This window comes from Dermochelys coriacea, chromosome 6 (genome assembly GCF_009764565.3).
Source record: "Dermochelys coriacea isolate rDerCor1 chromosome 6, rDerCor1.pri.v4, whole genome shotgun sequence".
Taxonomy (NCBI): domain Eukaryota; kingdom Metazoa; phylum Chordata; order Testudines; family Dermochelyidae; genus Dermochelys; species Dermochelys coriacea.
Window position 1 is genome coordinate 17,444,056 of NC_050073.1, and position 23,049 is coordinate 17,467,104.

General features: G+C 48.5%; 1 protein-coding gene across 2 annotated transcripts in view; it reads left to right on the plus strand.

The window, feature by feature from the left end:
* Window positions 1-20,284, plus strand: part of PNPLA2 (patatin like phospholipase domain containing 2) — a 52,469-nt gene extending 32,185 nt beyond the window's left edge. Inside the window, exons 4-9 of one of the 2 annotated variants that reach the window (XM_038404497.2) lie at window positions 8,964-9,173; window positions 10,174-10,234; window positions 11,307-11,480; window positions 12,352-12,484; window positions 13,450-13,572; window positions 14,904-20,284. In XM_038404497.2, coding sequence (XP_038260425.1) covers window positions 8,964-9,173; window positions 10,174-10,234; window positions 11,307-11,480; window positions 12,352-12,484; window positions 13,450-13,572; window positions 14,904-15,168 — 966 coding nt within the window. In that variant the 3' untranslated portion in view covers window positions 15,169-20,284. Of the gene's footprint in view, window positions 1-8,963; window positions 9,174-10,173; window positions 10,235-11,306; window positions 11,481-12,351; window positions 12,485-13,449; window positions 13,618-14,903 lie in introns of both variants that reach the window. The other variant, XM_038404496.2, reaches the window with a different exon arrangement.
* Window positions 20,285-23,049: the final 2,765 nt, after the last annotated feature.

Genomic DNA, 23,049 nt, shown 5'->3' on the forward strand with positions numbered 1-23,049 from the left:
AGATACTGGGGGAGTGGGGCTTAGTATGGTGGAGATCCAGGTGTGGGTGGCTTGTTGGGGGAGTAGGGCTCATCAAGGGGGGTTCTGGGTGGGGGTGAGGCTCAGTGGGAAGGTCTGGGTATGAGGGGGGCCTAGATGCACAGGGATTGGACAGATGCAGAAGCAGCTTCCTGTACAGCGATCCCTCCCCCTGCAGCTGAGGAGCAATGGGTGCAGGAAGCACATGGGGGAAGTGGGGCGGGGGGGGAGAGAAGAGAAGTTTGCAGAGCTTCCTACAGCCAGGTGAGAAATCTGCAGGTGGGTCACTGACACTGCCCCGGATGCTGTGCAAGGGAAGAGGAAGTCCTGTCCTCCCAAGCCCGGACTAGCAGCTGAGCTTGGCGCAGGGTAGGAGCCACCAGCCAGGTCTTCCCCTGACCCACAGTGATTTACCTCTCTGCTGGCAGTCCTGGGCACCCAAAACATACTGCTCGGGAGGTCACATGACTGGTCTTGTGGTTTCCCTTTGCTTCCCCATCAGAGTGTCATTTTTCTGCAGGGAAGCAAAGAAATCTGTGCAGGACATAAATTCTGTGCATGTGCAGTGGTGCAGAATTCCTCCAAGAGTAACATGTATGTGCTGCTCTATTGTGTTCTGGTAGCCACTGCAATAGAAAACGGGGAGGTCTGCTAAAGGGTTCCCAAACCTTTTAAAGGGATACCACCCAGTTCCTCTACACTTCACCTCCCCTCTAAATTGTAATATCCAATACTAGTCTCTAGTACAATCACACCAGGAATGTCACATTTAATAGTTGTATGTGGCCACTAGTACTCAATGGTTCAACTATAGTTATATCCTGAATTAACTGTGTATGGTACTTGGGGTGAAATCAAAACTAGCTTCTCCTTGTGTGGGCTGTAGAACAATTACTGCTTCTTGGAGCAGCTAAGAGGTGTTTATTCCCCTACATCTTGTCCTGCCATGACACTTGTCTTATGCAGGGAGTTGAAGTCACCCTTGATTTGTGTCTCATTAGATTCAGTTGCCTTCCTGAACTCGTGCCTATGCTGTCAACCTTATTGTCCTGATACAGTGAAAACATCAGCAGCCATGTTCGGCCCAGTAAATGCTAGAGCTCAGCCAGGCCTGGTATCTAGAATCTCTGATTCCTCCCCACCACCATCATCTCAAGCTCTGGTAAAGCAGAGCCTGGATACGAACCATCCCTGGATTTGCAAAACCAAAACCTGGCTCCTTTTGTCTACAATGATTAAAAACTCTGCATCTTGCCTGACTGCCGTAAGATCCACCCCTGCCCCAGAAGCAAAACTAAAAGGATATTTGTTAATCTTTGTGTGTGAGTTTGTGAGACACACACACACACACCCCTTTGCGTGGGGACATCTGGCTGTCCCGACCTATGGAATCACTATGTTCCTGTGGCACAAAGGAATCACCTGGCATGGCTATGATCAACCAGTTGCTACTCTGTACTGCAGGTTTGGAAGTGGTGAGGCCTACAAAGCCCAGCCCAGTTAGCAGATGTGGGTTGGGTTTATCCTTAACGGCTCTCCTTGAGCTGGGTGAATTGCCTTGGGACATTGTCATCTGATGCTGGTTGTTTTTTTTCCATTTTGACACAAGCCCTTAAAACAACAATCGTACTTCAGTCAGTGCCATAACAAGGGGAGTCTGTTAAAATGCCAGAGTGGCTCTCTTCCCTCCTTGCTAACTGGGGAGTATTGGTTGGAACTGGGCAGATGGGGATTCCTTAAGGGAAAATTGTGTGGGAGGTGGAAGTGGATCATTTACTATGTAAATGCTGGCGAGGGCATGGGAGGTGAATCAGAATTATCTTGTATAGGCCAGGATTGGGCCTAGCTGTCCAGCTGAAGTGGAATGTGCTGAGTGGCTATGACAGGCTTGGGTGGAGGCTGCATTGCAGAACTGCGAGTGCAACAGACTGTATGTAATGCTCCTCCTTTGGCTTTCATTAGCTGCACAAACAGAAAGGAGCTTAAGGCTTTTGCTGCAGTCAATGAGGGGTAGCAGTGGAATTTTTCTGCTTTAGGGGGCTGGCACCATCCCTGCCAAGGGCAACTACATTGCTGAATTTGCTGTGTCATTGTGCTGGAGACCTGGCAATGGCTGCTGCTCTGCCTTCTGTCTGCCTGGGGTGGGCACCTATCTATACCAACACCTAACAATTTAGCAGACTATTGCTTTGGCTTCCTGGTAGAGCTGGCCTGGCTCCCAGATGCTTGCCAAATTCCCAAGGCATGCTGCCTAATTAATCACAGTGATAGAAATTGAAGATAATCAAGTAGGTTTAGTCATCTAATCAGACCCCTTTATATCCTGCTAGATTAACCCTGCAGGGTTTTCTCAAGTGCCTTGTCTGATCTAGTTCTAGATCCCTTATCTAGGAGGCTCTTTCTACCATTTCTGGTGGGGCTGCTGTTCCAGACTGAGAGCTCTTCAGTGAACACGTTTGTCCTGGGCCTCTGTTTAAACATTGCTTTCTTCAGTTGCCTCGTGTGGGAATCCCCCTGGACAGTTTCTCTCCCTCCTTGGTCTTTGCCCCTTTTTAGGTCCAAGTACTTGTCCTGGCTGTCTTCCCTCTTCCACATGTCAACATATTTGTTTCTATTAATGTGATACCTAGAGACCCTAATTGGGCTAGGTACTGTTCATACACACACAAAGGACAGTCCCTGCCCTGAAGAGCTTACAGCCTAAACAGACACACAACTGTTACTTTCTTTTACAGATGAGAAACTGAGACCCGAGAGAGTTGAAGTGACTTGCCCAAGGTCCTACAGGCAGTCTGTGTCAGAGCAGGGACTTGAACCTAGCTCTCCTGAGTGCCAGTGCCTCAATTACAAGGCTAGCCTCCCTCTCATACAGCATAGCTGTCTCCCTCTTTGTTGAGCAAGCAATGTGGGCGAGGAGGAGAAAGGGGGCAAAAGGCTAACGTGAGCAATTGCTGACCTTTCAGAAAAGTGATTTGAAGTGGTAGCATGGGCCCGGGATGACCCCTAGGGAGTGTAGATGGCAGAGGGAGCTGATGCTGGGTCTGGTCAGTGCTGCATGAGAACTTGCTGATTGTGCCATTCTTTGGTGGCACATCTCTGCCAAAACCATTCATGCTAAAACCACATTAAATACTTAAGGCTTTTTTCCTTTTAATGTTCTGGATGAGCTGTGTTCTTGGAAGTTTAAAGATGTTTTGTCTTTTTGTCACTTGGTTTTGCTGATGTATCAACATAGCTTTTCATGGGGTCAAGGCCTCTAATGTGGAGGGACAGAGGGGATGAAGAAGTAAACTCCCACACCCCCTTCCCGCACCACCGTTGCTACTCCCCGGGATCGCTTTTGGAGTTGGAGGGTTTGGGGGCAAGGGGGTTAACTCACTAGTGTGCATGAGGGGAATATACTTAGCACCTGGGCTTCTTGGCACCCAGCGTGCTGCTGGTGAGGGGGGAGAACACACCAAGGACAGGGTCACCATTTGTCACACACCACCTGGCCACAAAAAAAAAGTGAGCATATGAGAAAAGGGGCTACAGCTGCCCATTCACACTACACGGCTCCCAAGCCCACCCTGGCAACTCCACAATCAGGTCATCAAACTGCACAGCCCTATCTCTTTCTACCTTCTCACAGAACTGCCCCAGTAGATACTCAGCCAGATGTAGCATGAGGACTCCCCTTACAGCCTGCGATGGATAACAACAAATAGGCCATGTGCACATCTCCCATAAGTCCCTCATAGTGTTCCTGTCCTGTTAGGTTCCCCTCAGACTGTTTCTTGGGTGATTCAGCGCTCTATGGGCTTCTCCTTCTCCTGTCATAAAGCAACAATGTCCTAAGCCTGCACTTGTGGTGCTATAACCACTTGTCAACACCCGTATCCTGCTGGCACCAGAGCAGACCCATGACTGTGCAGCAGGTGGAGCATTCAGGGGAGGCATACAAGGAGGGTAAGTTTTTATGCTTCAGTGAGCAGTTCTTCTGGCTCTTCTTAAACCAACAAAAGTCACCACCTGTAAGATGGTTAATATATCTGACTGTACTAATCCCATCCAACATAGCCCCTATTCATAATGCTGAATACAGCCTGGGTTTTGTAGCCACAGGCTCCACAGGAGCTGTAAAGCAGAGCAGAGCCCTCTACCAAGGCAGGGCCATGTCACCAAGTGGAATACTTCCAGGTGTTCTCTCCAACCTGGCTTTAGACTAGTCCCTTTCCTTGCTCCCTTCAGCCCCAGTTCTCCCACTAAAAGCTCCTGGTTTTTGCTATTGAGGAGCCCACCAGCCACTAAACATTCCTCGCTGGGTCTGTTACTCTCTTTGTGTGCAGCCAGAGGAATTCCATGGGACTCCCTTTATTGGGGCAGGAAGGGGGGAAAAATGAGTGAGTTTTGAACATAGCACCTTGCTGGGCCCTTGTTTGGCTCCGTTTCAGCAGGAGCCAAGTAAGGGGTGTGACAATTCTTATTCCCAGCAATGAAAATGGAAGGAAGCAACCAGCCCAGTCTTCTCCGGGTGTGCGCTGTATCTGTGTGCCATACATACCAGGGCAGGGCCAGTCAGCTCCCACTATAGGATCAGCTGAGGCAACAGGTGCTGGGGAGAGGAGACTGAAAAGGAGGGAAAAGGGGCCCAGAACTAACCCCGGCAACTTGGCCATCTGGAAGAAATGGAGCTTGTAACATGCCTTGGAGGGGAGCTAGAGATGGACCCTCCTCCACAAAAGAGGACCCTTGACCAAGACATCTGGCCCTGCCCAAATCCTGGCAGCTCCTAAGGACTGAAAGCTAACCTGCCTAGCAGGGCTGTAACTGCTGGGCAGGGAGAGAGGGGATCGCTCAAGGACTCAGAGCCTGGGTTATAATAGGCTGTGTAGAACAAGCCTGGGTTTGCACAGCAGTAGTGTTGGCTAGAGATGGGCAGCGTGGCAAAGGTGCCTCTGCAGATGAACCTGAACTAGGAACAGTCAGTAGCAGTCAACCAGATAGCAGGGTGCACCGGCCTACGTGTAGATTCCTTTTGATGAGAGAAACCCTCTGTACCATCACCTTTGCTGCGGTAAAACACTCTTTTTTGGAGCTGTTACTTTATACTGCCACCTGCAGGAAAGCATATGCTTCACCCTGGCTACAAAAACACTGGCTGTGCCAGGGTCTACTCCCCTGCTACTCAAAGTGGTGGTCCGCGGAGCCATCGGCTGCCGCTCTGTGCGCACATTGGGAAAAAAAAATAGCTTGAGAAGCACTGTTCTACTCTATACCAGTGGTTCTCAGCCTTTCTAGACTACTTTACCTCTTTCAGGAGTCTTGATTTGTCTTAATCACAGGTTTCAGAGTAGCAGCCGTGTTAGTCTGTATTCGCAAAAAGAAAAGGAGTACTTGTGGCACCTTAGAGACTAACAAATTTATTAGAGCATAAGCTTTCGTGAGCTACAGCTCACTTCATCGGATGCATTCCGATGAAGTGAGCTGTAGCTCACGAAAGCTTATGCTCTAATAAATTTGTTAGTCTCTAAGGTGCCACAAGTACTCCTTTTCTTTTTGATTTGTCTTGTGTACCCCCAAGTTTCACCTCAATTAAAACTACTTGCTTACAAAATCAGACATAAAAATACAAAAGTATCACAGCACGCTATTACTGAACAATTGCTGACTCATTATTACCATTCCAAATCATTTGGAATATAAATATTGTACTTACATTTCAGTGTATTATATATAGAGCAGTATAAACAAGTCGTATGAAATTTTAGCTAGTGCTTTTTTATGCAGCCTATTGTAAAACTAGGCAAATCTGTAGATGAAGTGATGTACCCTTAGAAGACCTCTGTGTACCCCTAGGGGTATGCATACCCTGGTTAAGAACCACTGGGCTAAACTCTTATTTATTTAATAGTTATATTACTGTAGTGCCTAGAAACTGTGGTCATGACCCAGAACCCTATTGTACTAGGCACTGTACAAACAAAACAAAAAGATTGACTACCTTGGGTCAGGGACTAACATTCAACAACCTCTCATATTGTAAAGCAGACTTCTCTAGCTACTCTCTTTCTGCCTTCCCCTCTCCTTCTCCCCCCCCCCCCAATTGTGCGGTTAGCAAGTCTCTCCATCTCTGGCTATACCAAGTGACCCTTCAAATGAGCTGCTGCTAGGACAGGGAATGGTACCCAACAATTGCAGCTCTTTTCAGCCTGGGGATAGAGGAGGACTGTTTGTGAAATACCAGGTGGAGAAGCAGGGTCCTCCTTAGCGACTTGTTGAGGCTGGGTTCACTAATGCCCAGGCAGCCCCCTGTGCAGGGGTCATTTATTGCTATTCCATGCTGTGTTTTCCCCTTGTTTTGTCTGTTCCCTCTTTTATCTCTCTCCGACCTTGCTATTGCTGACTCCTGCATGGTCACCGAGTTCTACATATCTGGTGTGTCAAGATGCCAGCAGCCACTCGGTAAACACCCCCCAGCCCATTCGCTAATTGCATTGCCATAGGCACCATTGCCTATAAAAACCGTTGGGGAACCCAGCTCCTCCTTGAACTCTTACTTTTAAGCCCTTTGAATCAGAATTGCCCTGCAAACCTAACAATAAAAGCCCAGGGTGGTGTTTTCCCCCAGATTTATCTCAGAGAAGTGTGCTGGGCAGCCCAGTGATCACCCGGTGGTCAAAAGCACTCAGTCCAGGCAGCAGTAGGAACCATGCAGGTGAACTTGTTCGGCCTGGGTCCCGGGGAGGCTGCTGGAGAAGTTCAGCATGTGCTATGCGTTCCCCAGTAGAAGTAGGTGAAAGGCCATCGGCGGAAAAGGAATTTTTTCTGGCCTGTTACATAAGGACGTGAATAACAGCGACAACAGGGGCCTGATGGGAGCTGTTCAGAGATAAGCCACTTGTCTCCCTTCCAGCTAGGGAGAACAAAATGTAAAACATTTTCTCCTGCCTCCCCTCGCACAACATCCAGCCTTCCCCAGCATTGCACAGTGAAAGATCCACCCTTGTTATTGGCCTGGCTGAAAAGGGGAGCCAGAACTTGAGTGTCCTGTTATGGGGCTGGGCTGACTTCCAAAAGGTCTTGCCAGTTTCTTGTTGTTATAGTGCTTGTCTGCCCTCAGCCTTGCAGTCCTTTTAATGGGCTGCTCAATGGAGCTGTGGGCGGGGGCATTTCCATCTTCCTCCCAGCAGCTCCTTAGTCTAGCTTGGGGTCTCCTCTAGCCAGCTATTCGTCATCCAGGCATTCCTTTTTGTTAGTCACCTGCCCAGACAGAAGGGTCTCTTGCAGAGAACTGCAGGGTCAGCCCCAATGTAAGTCAATGGGAGCCTTGTCTGAGAGGCTACAGGTTCCTGCCTCGTTGCTCTACAGGAGTCTTCTGTCTTATTGCTCTGCCAGCCAAGCCAGTAACATATCCCTTTAGCAGCTCGATACTGCTTGCTGGGCCAGGGTGGGAGTCGTCTTGTTCGGTCTATGATCATGCAAAAGCTAAAGGATGCTTTGAATTTACCCATGTAGCAAAGCAATGACTCACTGGTGTGATACCTCCTGCTGGTCGTTTCAGGAATTAGCTCTCAGTATATGGAGCACCTCCTCCAGGCCAGTACCTCGCCTGCCGCTGGCCCCCGATGTCCCTCCCAGACCCTGGTGCCCTTTACCTCAGGGTTCTGCCCCAGCAATACCCACACTGGGGGGTCTCCCCTCCCAGGGGAACCCCCAACCCTCTAAACCCACCTTGCCTCAGTGGCTACTGTCAGTCATCATCTAGCCCCTGCTCACTGGGGTAGACTGCAGTCTGTAATGGCTACTCATTATTGGCAAGGGGTTAGGACTAGCTGCCTTTGCCTATCCTTGGGCTGCCCCAGTACCTTTTGTAGGCCTTCAACAAGGTCTGCAGCCTGGGGGTTTAACCAGGCTAGAGCTTCCCACCTCCTCTTGCCTTCCCCCAGCCCTGCTCTACTTCAGGTACCTTGCTATCAGGCAGCTAAGCCCTTTCCCTCCAGGGCTGGAGAGAGGCTCCTTCCAGCTCCAGGCTCGCAGCCCCTTTATAGGGTCAGCTGTGGCCTGATTGGGCTGGCCACAGCTGTGGTCAACTACTCCAATCAGCCTAGCTTGGCTGCTTTTAACCCCTGTTTCAGGACTGGGGCAGCCACCCCACTACAACCCGGTTAGCTAGATCTGAACGTGCCAAAGCTGTCTCTCCACCAAGGATAATTAGCAGTAACTGTGCACAGAACCATCGCTATTAAAAGAGCATGGTAATTGTGCACAACACCAGAGAACCCTCCTGTTCCACTCCTATGCCAAAGCTAAACCTAGCCAGCCGATGGGTTCCTTTAAAAGGGTTTAAAATGGGCACGTATATGACTTTTACAGCTGAGCAAACAAATTGGCAGCAAAGAATCTACACCTTAATTTTTTTTATTGCCCAATTATCCACCAGCAGACCTCTGTATTTACTAACTCATTTGTTCTAAAATGACTAGATGCGTGGTTTATAGGAATGCTCAAAGTACAGACTTCCTTGCAAACTAGTCACTGTTAACATAACTTAGGTTAGTGCCACCTGCACTCTTATTGGTCACCTAAGTGTCACCATATTATTTCTGCTGTTTGATTGGGTGGCTCCCAAGCCCCCAAAGAGTGCTGATTATGGTTTCTGGAACAAATACTTGTGAATCCTTATTCACAGGGGTGACCTTTTTCCTGTCTCCAGAAACATTCCTGTGACTAAAAATTCACTCAGCTGAATAGGCACAGAAAGCCATTTAGAAAGTATCACAAACGCCCTAGTTGGGAAGTCAGGGCCGTCAGTCCAGCCACTGTTAGTGTAAGCTCTATTTGTAGTACTCTCCTGGTTTGTGGATGTGTGCACTAGGGATGCAGAAGATAGATAGAAACTGGCTTATGGAGGAAGAGGTGGGGGAAAAAACCTTATCCAGTCATTTTTGTCTCCTTCCCTCCAGAGGTACGTTGATGGAGGGATTTCGGACAACTTGCCACAGTACGAGCTGAAGAACACCATCACGGTGTCTCCGTTCTCAGGCGAGAGTGACATCTGCCCCCGGGACAGTTCCACAAACATTCACGAGCTGAGAGTCACTAACACCAGCATCCAGTTCAACCTTCGCAACCTCTACCGCCTCTCGAAAGCCTTGTTCCCCCCAGAGCCTCAGGTGAGCGGCCTGTTGGGGCAGCAGAATGCTGACAATGCACTGCGGCTTGGTGGGTGTCGCACTGGATCCTATGTTTGCATCGACATTTAAGCCCCCAGAGTTCATCCCATCACTATTTAAACAAGCTACACTGGTGTCCTTCCCCCTGGGAAATCCTTAATGCAGGCGCTGGTGGAAACCCTGAAAATACCCTCCTGTGGGTGGCTTTCGATTTAATTGTCACCATGCAAGAAATGGGGCCCACTTCTGAACAAGGACGCACATACACCCAGGACCAATCCGCCCCTGCATTTTAAAAGCCAGTCTGGAACCTTTAGGCATAGGATTAAGCATCATCTTGCCATTGGTGGCTCAGGAGTGACTGCCCGCCAACCAGCTGATAGGCAGTGTCATTTTGAGTGCGCTTGTTTGTTACAAGCGCTATGGATAGCTTGGATAGTGTGAGCTGTCTCTCTCTCTGCCTCCCTTGCGCTGCCCACCCCCCTGTTCTCTGGAGGGCTTTATAAGGGCAGATATCCAGTGGACCATCCTATGATTCTGTTGGTGAAGGATTCCACAACTTACCTACCAATCAGAGCAGCTTACCAGGGAGGCCAAAAAATACTTTTAGGGCCGTGTGTCGATGTGACATGCCCACTGTGACCATGGATCAGAGAGGGCTGGCTCTTGAGGTGCAAATGTCCATGCACGTGGTGCCTCCTTTCACATGGTGTCCCCTTGACCCCAAGACTGTTTCTGACCCTCCCCTCCCTCCTTTGCTGCTCAAGTGCCAGGGTGGGGAGCAGATGAAGAGGTTGGCAGGGATGAGTTTGTGGGAGGGGGAAGGATAAGCAATGAACCAACCTCCTGATCAGGTGGGGCAAGATGGGGAGAGAATTCTTGCATTTCCTTTAGAAATCCCAGCCCAGGATTGAAATCTGCACCACACTCCACCCGACCAAAGAACCTTGGGCTTACACTCCCCTGCCTCCCTAGTGACCCACTCTGTGTCTCCATGCAGGTGCTCCAGGACATGTGCAAGCAGGGCTACCGGGATGCACTGCACTTCCTGAAGAAGAATGGTAAGGCACCAGGCTACTACCTTGCACTGACTACATTTGCTTATGTTAAAGGGACACTGTCTGGCTTGGTTAACCCCTTCTGTGCCAGGCCATGGGGTTTAACTGTAAGTTGTTGGGGGAGGGGCGGGGATCTGCAGGAAAACTCAGGGCCAAATTGATTCCTAGTGTAACTGCAATGAAGTTGGGGTTACACCAGGTGTGAATTTGACCTCTGACGCTTCAAAGCCTGTAAGCAATGAAATAAACGAAAAAGTATGTCTCAGCACTGCAGAGCTCTGGTATTCTCTGCCTTGGTGCAGTGAGACGCTTCTGCTCCAGCTTTACTGGCATCCTGTGTTAACGCTGTTTTCATGGCACGCTGCATGTGCCTGTAGTGCCACCTTGTGGCCAGGCTGTAGCAGATCAAGCTTACTCATTCATTTTGTCCTGGATACTCCACCCCCGCCCACCCCACCCCCCCATTCTCCCGGGATGGTAAGGAAACAAAGGCAGTGTCTCTGATATGTTCTGGGGGAAGCTGTGCTTTCTGTCAGCATAGTGCATCAGTATGGGGGCCTGCACCAGTGAAGTGTGGTTATACTGGTGCAAACGACCTTCATGTAGGCAGGATCTGCCAATGGTGAAGTTACAAGCAGGTCTAGTCTTGCAGGGTGGGCTGGATCTGTGCCGTATAGTAAATCCGAGAGGTTTGGATTAAGCATGGGTCTGATACACCTGTATGGGTTCGGACTCTGCCTATGGTTCAAGTATATACTAATAAAACAGGTATGAAAGCAATAACCTACGGTATTTCCAGAATGTACTGGGAGGTGTTAGTTTATCTGGCTGAGAAAGGCACTCCAGCTTCATGTTGCACCATAGTTGAGCAGGTATCTAATATACCTGGCTATGCATCATAACACAGGTAGCCAAAATGGCTGCCCGCGGTTGGAGGTAGAAGGCCTATTTCACGGCTGTAACGTTAATCCCCACTCGTGGCATCAGATGTGGTAAAACCTAGCGCTCTAACCAATCGGCAAGCAAAACAACTGGCTAAATTGCCACAGTCCCTCCACTCACCTTCCCTCCACAGGTCTCCTTCATCGCCCATGTCCCTCGCACCCTCCCCTGGCTGTTGAGGACTTGTCAGGGGAGAGGGACCCGGAGGAGGAGGAGGTAGGAGCTGAGGACCAGCTGAGGGAGAATGCTGACTTGGCTGCTGTCGAAAACCACATCTTTGAACACCTGCCACCCAGACTGAACCAAGGTATGGTCTCTAGGGGGACAGTCCAGGCTTCTAGCTGTTCCAGTGAAAAACTCACTCCTCTCTAAGCTGACCAGCATAGCTCACTGGCCTGTTGAGATGTTAGTGTTGCTTGTTGACCGCTATGTTAGCTAATGCACCGCGTATTGAACTGGAGCCCTCCTGAGTTAAAACTTGGAAACTCTACACCTTGAGTTAAAGAGCCAGGGTCTGTAGTTGAGAGCTGTACCAGCCTCACATTCTGTATAGACTGGGCACCGGTGTATGTGTGTGGAGGCGGGGGAGCATGTGCAACACATCCTGACTACTGGGTTATGCTTGTGCACCTTCTTCTGGGGGACCACAGAGACTATGGCCTGGTCTACACTAGAAATGTAGGTTGACCCAGCTATAGCACTCTGGGTCATGAAAACTCCCCACCCTCCAGCACTGCGACTGCGTCAACCTAACCCCCAGTGTAGACGCAGCTAGGCTGATGGAAGAATGCTCCCACTGACTGTCACTCAGGGAGGTGATGTTCCTACTCCACGGGAAAAACCCCTTCTCTCACTGTAGGTTGCTTCTACACTACTTAGCTCTGCGAGAGAGTCCCCGTAGTATAGGTATGGCCTAAGTGAGCAGGAGCGGGAACTCGCTCGCCTCCCCTTGGTGGGAGGGAGAGAAGGGGGTTTCTGGATTTTGCTCCTCATGAGCCAGATGAAGCCAAAGGCTTGAACTCCTTGTCTCCTCGTTTGGAACGGCGCAGGCTCTGAATGAGGCTTTCCCTGAGCCGGGATAATTTGTGAAGCTCATGTAGCACTGGGGAGGGGGTGGTGGACAATCACGCTGCATTTGCCAGGGGGCTGGTCTGATCCATGGTGTTCTCTGTCCTCAGCCCTTTTGGAAGCTTGCACTGAGAAAACGGGCCTGCTAGTTGGCATCACCAACTTGTTGCCCGTGCGCTTGGCCTCTGCCATGATGATCCCCTACACGCTGCCTGTGGAATCAGCCGTCTCCTTCACGGTCAGGTAAACCTCACACCCGTTTGCTTGGTAGCGCTGCGCAGCACGCGATGTGGTCAATAGGGCATGTATCTAGGGCAGGGTGAGGATCTATTCCAGGCCTGTGTACGACAGCTGCCCAGGAGACAACTTCAGTTCCTCTCGGCCACTGTGTTGGGACTTCAGCCACAGCCCACCTGACTCATGAGGCTGAAGAGAGCTGGTTGTATTTGGAAACTTGCTCTGAGAGTTGTAGTAAACTTCCCCAGCACCGCTAATACAGGAGTGGAAGGATACAAGAGGGTAGAGAGGCGTGGCATTAGCATAGTCCCATCCCTCCTGATTGCTAATGTGGGGGTGGGATGAGTCCTAGAAGGTTTAACATGCCATTGTGGTCTGACTGGGGAAAGGAGGGAGAGGAGGATAATTTTGGATCTGAATTTTGACCCCATTTTGCCACCCTAGGGGGAAGGGGAGCGCAACAAGTCTCAGTGCTTTGTTGGGATTGGTGTAAAGCACTGACCCACCCTATGGAAATAGTGTTTCTGGCTGGAAGAAGACAATAGAGGCAGAAGAAAACCACATTCAATATTCTGTCCCCTGTTCAATCCCTGAATACCCTACATTTTTCAGCCTTCTTAGAGGTTTGGAAAGTGACGTGGCCTTTCATCTCTTAGTTACCTCCTCCTTGGAGTTCATGAACAAAATTTCCCTAAGATGGCAACATAAACATGCTGACTGTCAGTGCCTCAGGGGTGAAATCCATGTATATCTTGCTGCTCCAGGCAAGACTAGGCTGTGCCCTGTCAAGGAAGCAGTGGAAGCGCCATCATTCAAGTAATTTGACATGAAGTTTTGGAAAACGGTCATGCATTGGCCCTGCTGGGCTAGGACTAGAAGGTCTGCAAGATGTTTTCCATCTCTCATGTCTGAAGATCTAGCAGTGGCCTCTCAGCTAATTGTTCTCTTTTTGTCCCTCCTCTCCTGTTCAGGTTGCTGGAATGGCTACCGGATGTCCCTGAGGACATTAGGTGGATGAAGGAACAGACGAGTAATCTATGTACCTATCTCATGAGGGAAGCCAAGAAGAAACTGGGAAGCCATCTCTCAGCCAGGTTCTTCTGCTTTCCTCCCAGCCCTCCCTCTGCAGCCATCTAGGGGTGGGTACGGCCTGTGGGAGGGGGACACATCTGTTTCACCTTCCGCTGTGTCACTCTTAGTGAATCGACTTGGAGCAAATCAAGAGACCTTGTCTGTTGGGTTGCTTAGTCCTGGGGTAAAGTTCCCTCTCTTCCTCCCAGGGTGATACTGTATTGAAACGATCAGGTAGCATAGCAGTGGGCATGGTATAAAAGCTGTACTCACTTGTCCATCCGGCTCCATTTCAGAGAAGACGCAGTGATGCCTGTTTGCATGGTGGTTGTCAGCTTGAGGACTCTGGAGCCTCAAAGTTTCCTCTGAAGATAATTCAGCTCAAGTGGCCGTTTCTGCTTAGAGGCCTATGACTGGAGTAGCATGGGGCAGTACTAGGGGAGCCAGGTTATTCCAGGTCATAATGGAGTACAGCTAGGTGGGAAACCGGTTTCTCGTCCCATGAAAACTGTGGCGATTTCAAAAAAAATTCCCATTCTGCACTGGGACAAAACCGAGGTGCGTGTGACTGTGAGACAGACACCCCCCTGCCGCCTCCCATAACAGCCTGGTAGGGAGGGCACTCCTCTTGGATGAGGGAGACCGAGGTTCAAGTCTTGGCTCTGAATCAGGCAGAGCAGCGACTTGAACGTGGGTCTCCCAGCGGAGTCCCCCAAACACCAAGCTGTTGGTTATTCTGGGGTACAGCTCTTTCTCTGTCTCTGGTTTTATCTAGAAATTCTATCCTGGACTTAGGAAACCTTCCCAACAAAATTTTAATCAAAACTGACTCTTTCCCATGGAAAGCTGCCGTTTTGGCAAATCTGGATTTTCCAACGGAAAACAGTTTTGCCAAAAAATTCCCAACCAGCTCTAGTGTCAAGATATTTGGGGAGAGCTCCAGAATTGCTTGTCTGCATTATGCCTGTCCAGTGCCCCGTGTGGGCCGAGGTTGAGGTGAGAATATAATGCTTTATCTAAATAATATTCCTGGTGGTATGGAAAAGCCTAGAGGTGCCAAAGGAGATCAGGATTTCATTGTGCTAAATACTGTATGTACACCTAGTAAGAGTCAGCCCCGACCCAGAAGAGTTTACAGTCTAAATACACAAGATAGACAAAGGGGGGAGCAGAAATGGATGGATATAGAGGTGAAATGATTTGCTCAAAGTCACACAAGCAGGTTGGTGCCATAACCGGGAATAGAACCTACGTCTCCCAACTCTCTGTCCAGTGCCCTGGCCACTGGACTGTGCTGTCTGAGTGTCCCTACCCTCATATATTTAAGTTGTAACCCATGTTCATTGCCTTTCAGGCTTTACTACCATTTTGAGCTCCGAAGGACCCAGAGCCTGCCAATCCCCTTGGCCTCTACCTATAGTGAGGTGCTGCCCCAGTGGATGCGAAGCAACCTCTCCCTGACAGACGTTAAGACAAAGTGGGAGGAATATCAGCGCCAGCTCATGCTAGGATTGTTCTGCATCAACGTGGACATGCAGGCCTCCATCTTCCCGTCAGATGGGCTGCAGATGAGGCTCTCGCCAGCAGACCATGTGCAAGAGAGCCTGCCACTCTTCTGAGCCCCCAGTCGCAGCCAGGAGGAGGCAAGCTGGTGGGGTCAGACCCCTGCATGTCAGCAACCTGCCGCCTTTGGTTCTTGCAAGCCTGTGATGGGAGCTTCCCCATGAACAAAGCAGTGGCATCCAGTGTAGCTAATTGCCTGACTAGGGGAGGAGGGCACTGTGTTAAAGTGAACATGTTTGCTGATGATGACCACTTAGAGATGTGTATCATGGGGGAGGTGGCAGTCCCCGACTGTGCTGTAATGGTTCCAATGGGCTCCTCCAGGAGATATACCTGGAGGGATGTAGCCTAGATCAGGATGTAGCTCACGCTCTGGAGCTTGTTTTAATTGTCTCTGGTTTTAGATCAACAAATTCGTGGCTTTGCTTGTTTGATTTTTTGTTTTAAACAATCCAGCACCCTGTGGCTCTTCACTGTTTGTGCTACCAGGAGGTAAAGCAGCCCGTAGTGCCAAAGCAGCTATCGTATGGGCCCAAACCCGCCTCTCAACTCTCCTTCGCTGGAGCCAAATTTTGACCTCTGTCCTCACTCAAAGCCAGCTCTGACCCTGCTGCTGTTAATGTAGATTTCATTGGCATTGGGACTGCAGAGTTACAGGAGAGAACTGGATACCCACAGATGTTGCTCTAAGCTTTCTTCATCTCTTCTTGGTCTCTCTTGCCTCTCTCCTTTAGGGATCTTTGTCTCCATTGGGCTCTGGAGGCCTGAGATCTGTAGTGATAAAACTGGCTGGGAATTTTTTTTGGTGGGGGGGAAACATGAGATGTTCCGCTGAGATTTTTCAGGATTTAGGTGCGTGATTCCCATTCATTTTAATTGAACTAGCGTTAGGTGGCATTGCGAAATCTCAGCCTTTCTTCCCTGAATTGGCCCGATGGCTGCCGTTGGGAAAATAATGAGAAGGGCTTGTAGGACGGCTGAAGGTGAAAACTGTACAGTGTATGTTGTGTCCCAGTGGCTTGTGGTGGAATGTCACAGCCGGTGCCCAGGAGATGGTCATCTGGAGGGGGAATGGGTTCCAAGTCCCAGGGACCATGGAGCTGGAGAACCCTGAAACCCAATTCCCCGCTGGCGCAAAAGGACAGAATTCCATCATAGCCAGTGATGTTGCACCTGCATATGCTTGTGGTGATTTTGGACCTGAGTGAAGGAGCTGACGTTGGATGATGCAGATTGCCGGTCCCAGAGATGCTGCCGTGTCAACTCCCCAAGCGGGAGCTGTGTGCCCCCCATTCTGACCGAAGGTGGTACTGCCCCAAAGGTGACAGCATAGTGTACTCAAGAGGAACAAGGAAGTCGGGGAGGTGAAGCAAGAAATGCCAAATCCGTGTGCAGGCTGCTGTATCTTTATTTTGTCACTTAAAAGATGAGTCAATGGGGTTATACCAAAGCTGAACTCCGCCCAGTGTTTGGAAGATGCAGCCTTGAAATATGCAGTGTCCCAAGGTAACCCAGCAGCATTCCATTGCACATATGCTTCTAGCAAAGCTGTTTCTTTGGCACATTCTCCGTGAGAGGATGAGTGTCTAGTGCCACCTGTTACTTGCCTCATTTCTCAGTGGGAGGGGAGAGATGGTCGCCAGTGGGGATTGTACATACTGAAAAAGCCAAAATCCTAATACTGTGACTATGTCTGTGACACAAAACCATCTTCAAGGTTCCTCTCCTTGCAGTGCCTCTGGCTGTGTGAGGCTTCTTTCTACCTCTGCTAGCACAAACAAGCTGCAATAGGCCAAAGCAAAATGCATGTGTCCTTTTTGCGGGGGCAGGGAGGGGCAGGTTGAGCTATATATTGTATACATAGAATAGTGACTTGTACAAGGTTCTCAAGTGCCACCTTGTAAAGAAGAGGAGATGCACCCAGAAACCCTGGTGATTGGCACATGATCAATAACTTAACAGCTTGGAGAGAGAGAGAGAGAGAGAGAATAGAAAGTCCAGCAGAGCATACGTGTCCTGGACCCGATGAGAAAAGGTGTCCCTCCTTCTGAAGGTGAGGTTGCATGCCGCTTGCTAGCAGCCATGGCCTGGATGATACACTTGGTGTGAGTGGGAGTGTCTGCCTCCACCAAAAGGAGAATTGCTATAATGCCTATAATGACATACACCATAGAGACCTTCTGGCAGAAAGCAGCCAGGAGCTCACCGAGTAACCACGGTGTTCATTTTGTGGTTGCCATCTGCAAGCAGGACTCTGAAGGTGGAGAGGCCCTTGTGGTGGTGGACCTGCCGGTGCCCACAAGACACTGGTCTGGAAACAAGCTTGTCTGATTTAGAGTGTCCCCTTGCCAATCTTCAAGTGACACTACCTGCATAGTGCAAGTGCCTGCTCAGTTGATGAAACGGGCCTGGTATTTGTCTCTGCAATAGTCCAGTCTAGCCAGTTTTCCCCCATGCTGTATTTGTGCATTTGTTTTTTCTTTCCTAAGCATAGCACCTTACATTTGTCTTTGTTGAATTTCATTTTGTTGTCCATAACCCAGTCCTCCAATTTATCAAAATCCGTGTGAATTTTAGCTTTATCCCCAAAGTGTGGGCAATCCCCCCCTTGTTTTGTGTCCTGTATCTTTCCATTAATCATTACTCTTTGTTTGCAATTGTTTAACCAATTGTGTATCCACTTAACAGTAATTCCACTGTGCCCAAATTTCTCCGGCTTACCTATCAGAATGTCACGTGGGACTGTTTCAAAAGCCTCGTTGAAGTCTAGGTATATTATGTCCACCGCGTTCCCCCTATCCACCAAACCAGTTACCCTGTCAAAGAAGGAAATCAAGCTGGTTTGGCACGATTTGTCCTTGGTATATCCATGCTGGCTGTTAGTGATCACCCCTGCATCCTCCAGGTATTTGCAAATTGAATGTTTTATACATTGCTCTAATAGCTTCCCATATACTGAAGTCAGGCTGACTGGTCTACAGTTCCCTGGCTCCTCCTTTCCCCCCTTTTTAAAGATGGGCACCACCTTAGCCCTTCTCTAGTCTTCCGGGACCTCTCCGGTCATCCATGAGTTTGTAAATATTATTGCCACTGGCTCTGAGATTTCTTCAACTAATTCCTTCAGTACCCTCAGGTGAATAGCATTATGCCCCACTGATTTGAATTAATTCAAATTGATCAGAAGATCTCTGACGTGTTCTTTACTTATCCCGATCTGCATCCCTTCCCCTTTATTGTCTATGGTAACTTGGCTAGTTGTCCGGTCACATTGTTTTTTGTGAGAAGATTGAAGCAAAGTAGGAGCAGCTCTGCCTACCTATCATCTTCTGATACCAGCTCACCTTCTCCAGTGAACAGTGGACCCACACCATCCCCCTGGTCTTTCTTTTATGTCTGACATATTTGAAGACCCTCTTCTTGTTATGTCTAACATTCCTTGCCAGCTGTAACTCATTCTTTGGAGAGACAAATGTTGATCAGCCCAAAATCTGAAGTGCCCAACACAAGAGGACACTTTGAAAACTTGGCTTGAGAGAAACCAACTTTAATGTGCATCACGCAATAGTTCAAAGCCCTTGAATGTGGTGCTGCTGGTCCTAGTCAGTGTGTGGCTTTAAGAAATGAGAGAGAACCCCTGTTACATTGAGCCAATCGCCTGGGATCCAGTGCAGGATACTTCCCTACAGCAGTTTGCTAATGCTTTGTCTAATGTCCTGAGCCACATAGGTTCCACCCCTTTCACACCAAGGTTGCTTTCTGTAATGTCAAGCTTATTAATATAGCACCTTAGCCCACGTGCACAAGAAACTAAATATACTTTATGTAAATATGGCTTGCTGCTTGTAATGAGGCACATAATGAACTTGTGTATATAACCAATGACTAAATTAAGTTGTGCTGTATAGTTATTTTATGTTATGCACAACACTGCATATCTTCTGAACTTGCTCTGTAAACCACGATGAGTGTACCCTATGCTGGGTGTGTGTCGTGTCTGCCTCAATCCTAATATTATTGCAAGTGGCTCTTAAAGGGGAGAGGATGCCAAACACTTCTCTGATATTCAGTGGTCCTGGGGATCACTCCCTTCTGGAAGATCATAGGGGGCCAGAGAAACTTAGCTCTCTCCAGTCATCTAGGTCATTCCTCTGCCAATGCAGCAGGGCTGTTACCAGACTACAATAAAGAGTCTTCCTGCTTCTGTCTGGTTTTCGATCGTTTTCTTCAGTGATGAGACTTCCACCAGTTACCATGGGAGAAAGGGCAAGTGTAGACGAGGGATGTGTGGACAAAATTCCTGCTGTCTGCCTTGTGCAGTCCCTCTCTGGTCTATGCTATGCTGAGCTTTGCAAGCGTCCCATGAGCTCGCCATTCAGAACGCATATATACGTTTTTCTCAGATGAGAGCTGGCATTTGATTTAGGAGGAGATAAGGAAACAATGGACTAGCTTGGTCAGTCACATGCATCTGCCAGTTCAGCATTGTGTTGAACTCCACAGCGTGCCTTTTTTACACCATGTTCCCACCCTTTCCCTTCCTTGTTGCACTCCCTATCACACTCCCTACCTCCCCTTTCCACTGTCCCTGTGGAATCTGCCTTTCTGAATGCGGCTGCAGTTGTTTCTCAACATGCTTCATGTCGGGGAGGGAAACGAGAGAAATCTATCTGCCACCAGCACCACCCCATACCGGTGCAGGGCTCCACTACAGTAAATCTCTAATGCATTAGCACCCTTGCCCTAAACTGATACACTCAGGCCTTCCTACGAAGTGCAGGGAACCGCAGATGCCAAGGACAGGTCTAGAAATAAAACTTGTTTTCTGTTTCAGTGTTTCACTTGCAGTGTATAGGTGAGAACTCTGTGGGCCAGCTCCTCCCTAGAGCTCTCCTGCTGAGGTGGTGTGCTTGTGCAGAGCATATAGAGCAAATGTAGAGTACTGCGGGAATTTACTGAAGTCAGAGCAGTGATTAGATCAGTGACAACATAAGCAATTGATTTATTTACACAGCAATGTCATTAAGTAGCACTCAGTCACTTGAACGTTCAGCATTAAAATTTTGATGCCTTTTTCCCCCTCCTGTTCTTGTTTTCTAATATTTTGCTGAAGAAAGTGTAACTATTTATTTTGGCAAAAATATACCTCTAATAAAAACTTTCTAAAAATTCTCAGCTAGTGTGGTGGCTTGCTTTCTTCCTTTTTCTACTAAAAGTATATGAAAGGTTTTAAATGCACTCCAAGATGTACATTGGAAACGTTGGGCTGCACCCGTTCATCAAGTTCTAGGCAGCCTAATGGGAGCCATTCCTCTTGAGTGCATTGGAGGTAGTGTGGCCCAGTGGATAGTGCACATGACTGGGATTCAGGAGACCCGGTTGTGATGTTCCTCTCTGGTGTTATCCGGACTGGTGATCTGGTAGGCCTCTCGAATCCTTGACTCTGGAAGCCAGCCTTACCCTGCTCTGCTGTGAGAACCACTCTTGGGCTGTTCATGCACGGCCTCTGGCATGTAAGCTGCTCCCAGCTACCTGCAAGCGAATGACACTAGCCAATATCTCTGGTCCCAGACACAACTCTAGGAACCTCCGTCTTGCAGTGTCCAGTTATGCCCACTGGATGCTGCAAGCTTATACAAGTTCATCAATTTAACACAGAAATTGATATGTACCAGGTTTGTTATCCCAAGGGGAGCCTCTGACACCCCAGATGCGCTGCTTCCGGTAGAATAAACAAATTTATTAACTATAAAAGTAGATTTTAAGTGACTATAAGTCAAGCGTAACAAGTCAGATTTGATCAAATGAAATAAAAGCAAAATACATTCTAAGCTGATCTTAACACTTTCAGTGTCCTTACAAACTTAGATGCTTCTCACCACACGCTGGCTGGTTACTTTTCAGTCAGGCTGTCCCTGAACTGAACATGGCAGTGTGGGGTGTTCCCCCAAGGTACAGAGCGTCACACTGGTTTCTATTCCCAGCTCTAATCAACTCTCTGAGTGGTGGGGGGCAAGTTGCTAAGAATAAGTGGGGGGTGTGGGAACCTCCCCCCAGAACAGCTGCTGCTTCATTTTATTTTGGGATTGGCAAAGTGGTTCTTTGGGATACAGCTCAAACTCATTTGACATAAAAAGCGTGTGAGAGATCGTGAGGTCCCTTGGCTCCTGCTGCAGAGAGAGAGCCCAGATGCAGGTCCTGTTCAGTCTCAGCAATCTGTTAACTGGTGCCAATCACCAGGCTCTTCAAAGGGTTAAAAAAAAGTTAATGAAAGCTGAGAGTCTCCTTTACGTTTCAGTTTCCCCTGCTTACAAACAAGGGAGAAGGTTTCAGAGGGGACAGAGAACAGCGCTGCTCCTTCCACTGAATGGTAGACACCAGGAGCGAAATCTTGGCTTCACTGAAGTCAATGAGAGTTTTGCCATTGACTTCAATGGGGCCAGGATTTCACCCCAGGGTTTAAAAAGTGATATCAATTCTTGTGATATTTGGAATTTTGACTTTTTAAAGCTCCAGCTCCTGGAGTCATGTGATTATATTAGATTCTGACCTTTCTTTTAAAGGCTCTAGCACTCTGGTGGTGGAGAAAAGTTTGAAAATGGGATCTGAGTGCATCTGAAAGGCTCTAAGTTTAAAAAAAAAAAAGGGCAAAAAAGTACCCCAAACCTTGTCTGAGTTAAAATAACAAGATTTTAAAAATCTCACCATTTGTGGTGGCCTGACTCCTAGTTTTCAAACACTTGAGTTTGCCAATACTGACAACAGTAAAATAATTTTGTGCACTTCATGTGTTACAGAGGGATGTGCAGGTTCAACACACAGCAGGCAGTAGAAATTGGAGCCATATTTTACATTCTGTAATGCAGGACTGGCAGATCAAACAACCTTTTGCCTTTAATGACAGTGCTGGATTCTTCAGAATAACCAAATATCCAAGTCCTAGGCATGCCATGCTCAGAATTTATAGTCATTCGATAAGGTTTTGGTGACACCTGAGATGCCTTTTATTCTTGGATGCAGGTTGTGAGCGGAGTGGGGGGAGGGCCTATGAGAACTGGCGGGTACAGATGATAAGCACAGATGATGTTTTGCCCGTGTACTGTTTCATCCTCAGGTTGCTGTTGCTTTTATTCCTGATATTTTTCCTGCTGGCCATTCCCACATTCTTCTGACAGAGGAAAAAGGAGGTAAAACAGAGGGATGTGTCTGAATACTTCAGGTAATTTTCAGGACAAGTGAGGTGGGAGGGATCCTTACAACATTTTGGGCCCAATTCTTACCCTAGGTTAAGGTGTGAGGAGATGCATCATCACAAGCTATTTAGGGGCAGATTGTAATGCCCTTAGTTATCTTGGACTGTACCTCACACCATCCAGACCACACCACATGATCCATTGTCTACAGCCAAGCTCTACGATACAACTGCATTTGCTCCAACCCCTCAGAGACAAACACCTACAAGATCTCTGTCAAGCATTCTTACAACTACAATAACCACCTGCTGAAGTGAATAAACAGACTGACAGTGCCAGAAGAGTACCCAGAAGTCACCTACTACAGGACAGACCCAACAAAGAAAATAACAGAACACCACTAGCCATCACCTTCAGCCCCCAACTAAAACCTCTCCAACACATCATCAAGGATCTACAACCTATCCTGAAGGACGACCCATGACTCTCACAGATCTTGGGAGACAGGCCAGTCCTTGCTTACAGACAGTTCCCCAACCTGAAGCAAATAGTCACCAGCAACCACACACCACACAACAGAACCACTAACCCAGGAACCTATCCTTGCAACAAAGCCTGTTGCCAACTGTGTCCACATATCTATTCAGGGGACACCATCATAGGGCCTAATCACATCAGCCACACTATCAGAGGCTCGTTCACCTGCACATCTACCACTGTGATATATGCCATCATGTGCCAGCAATG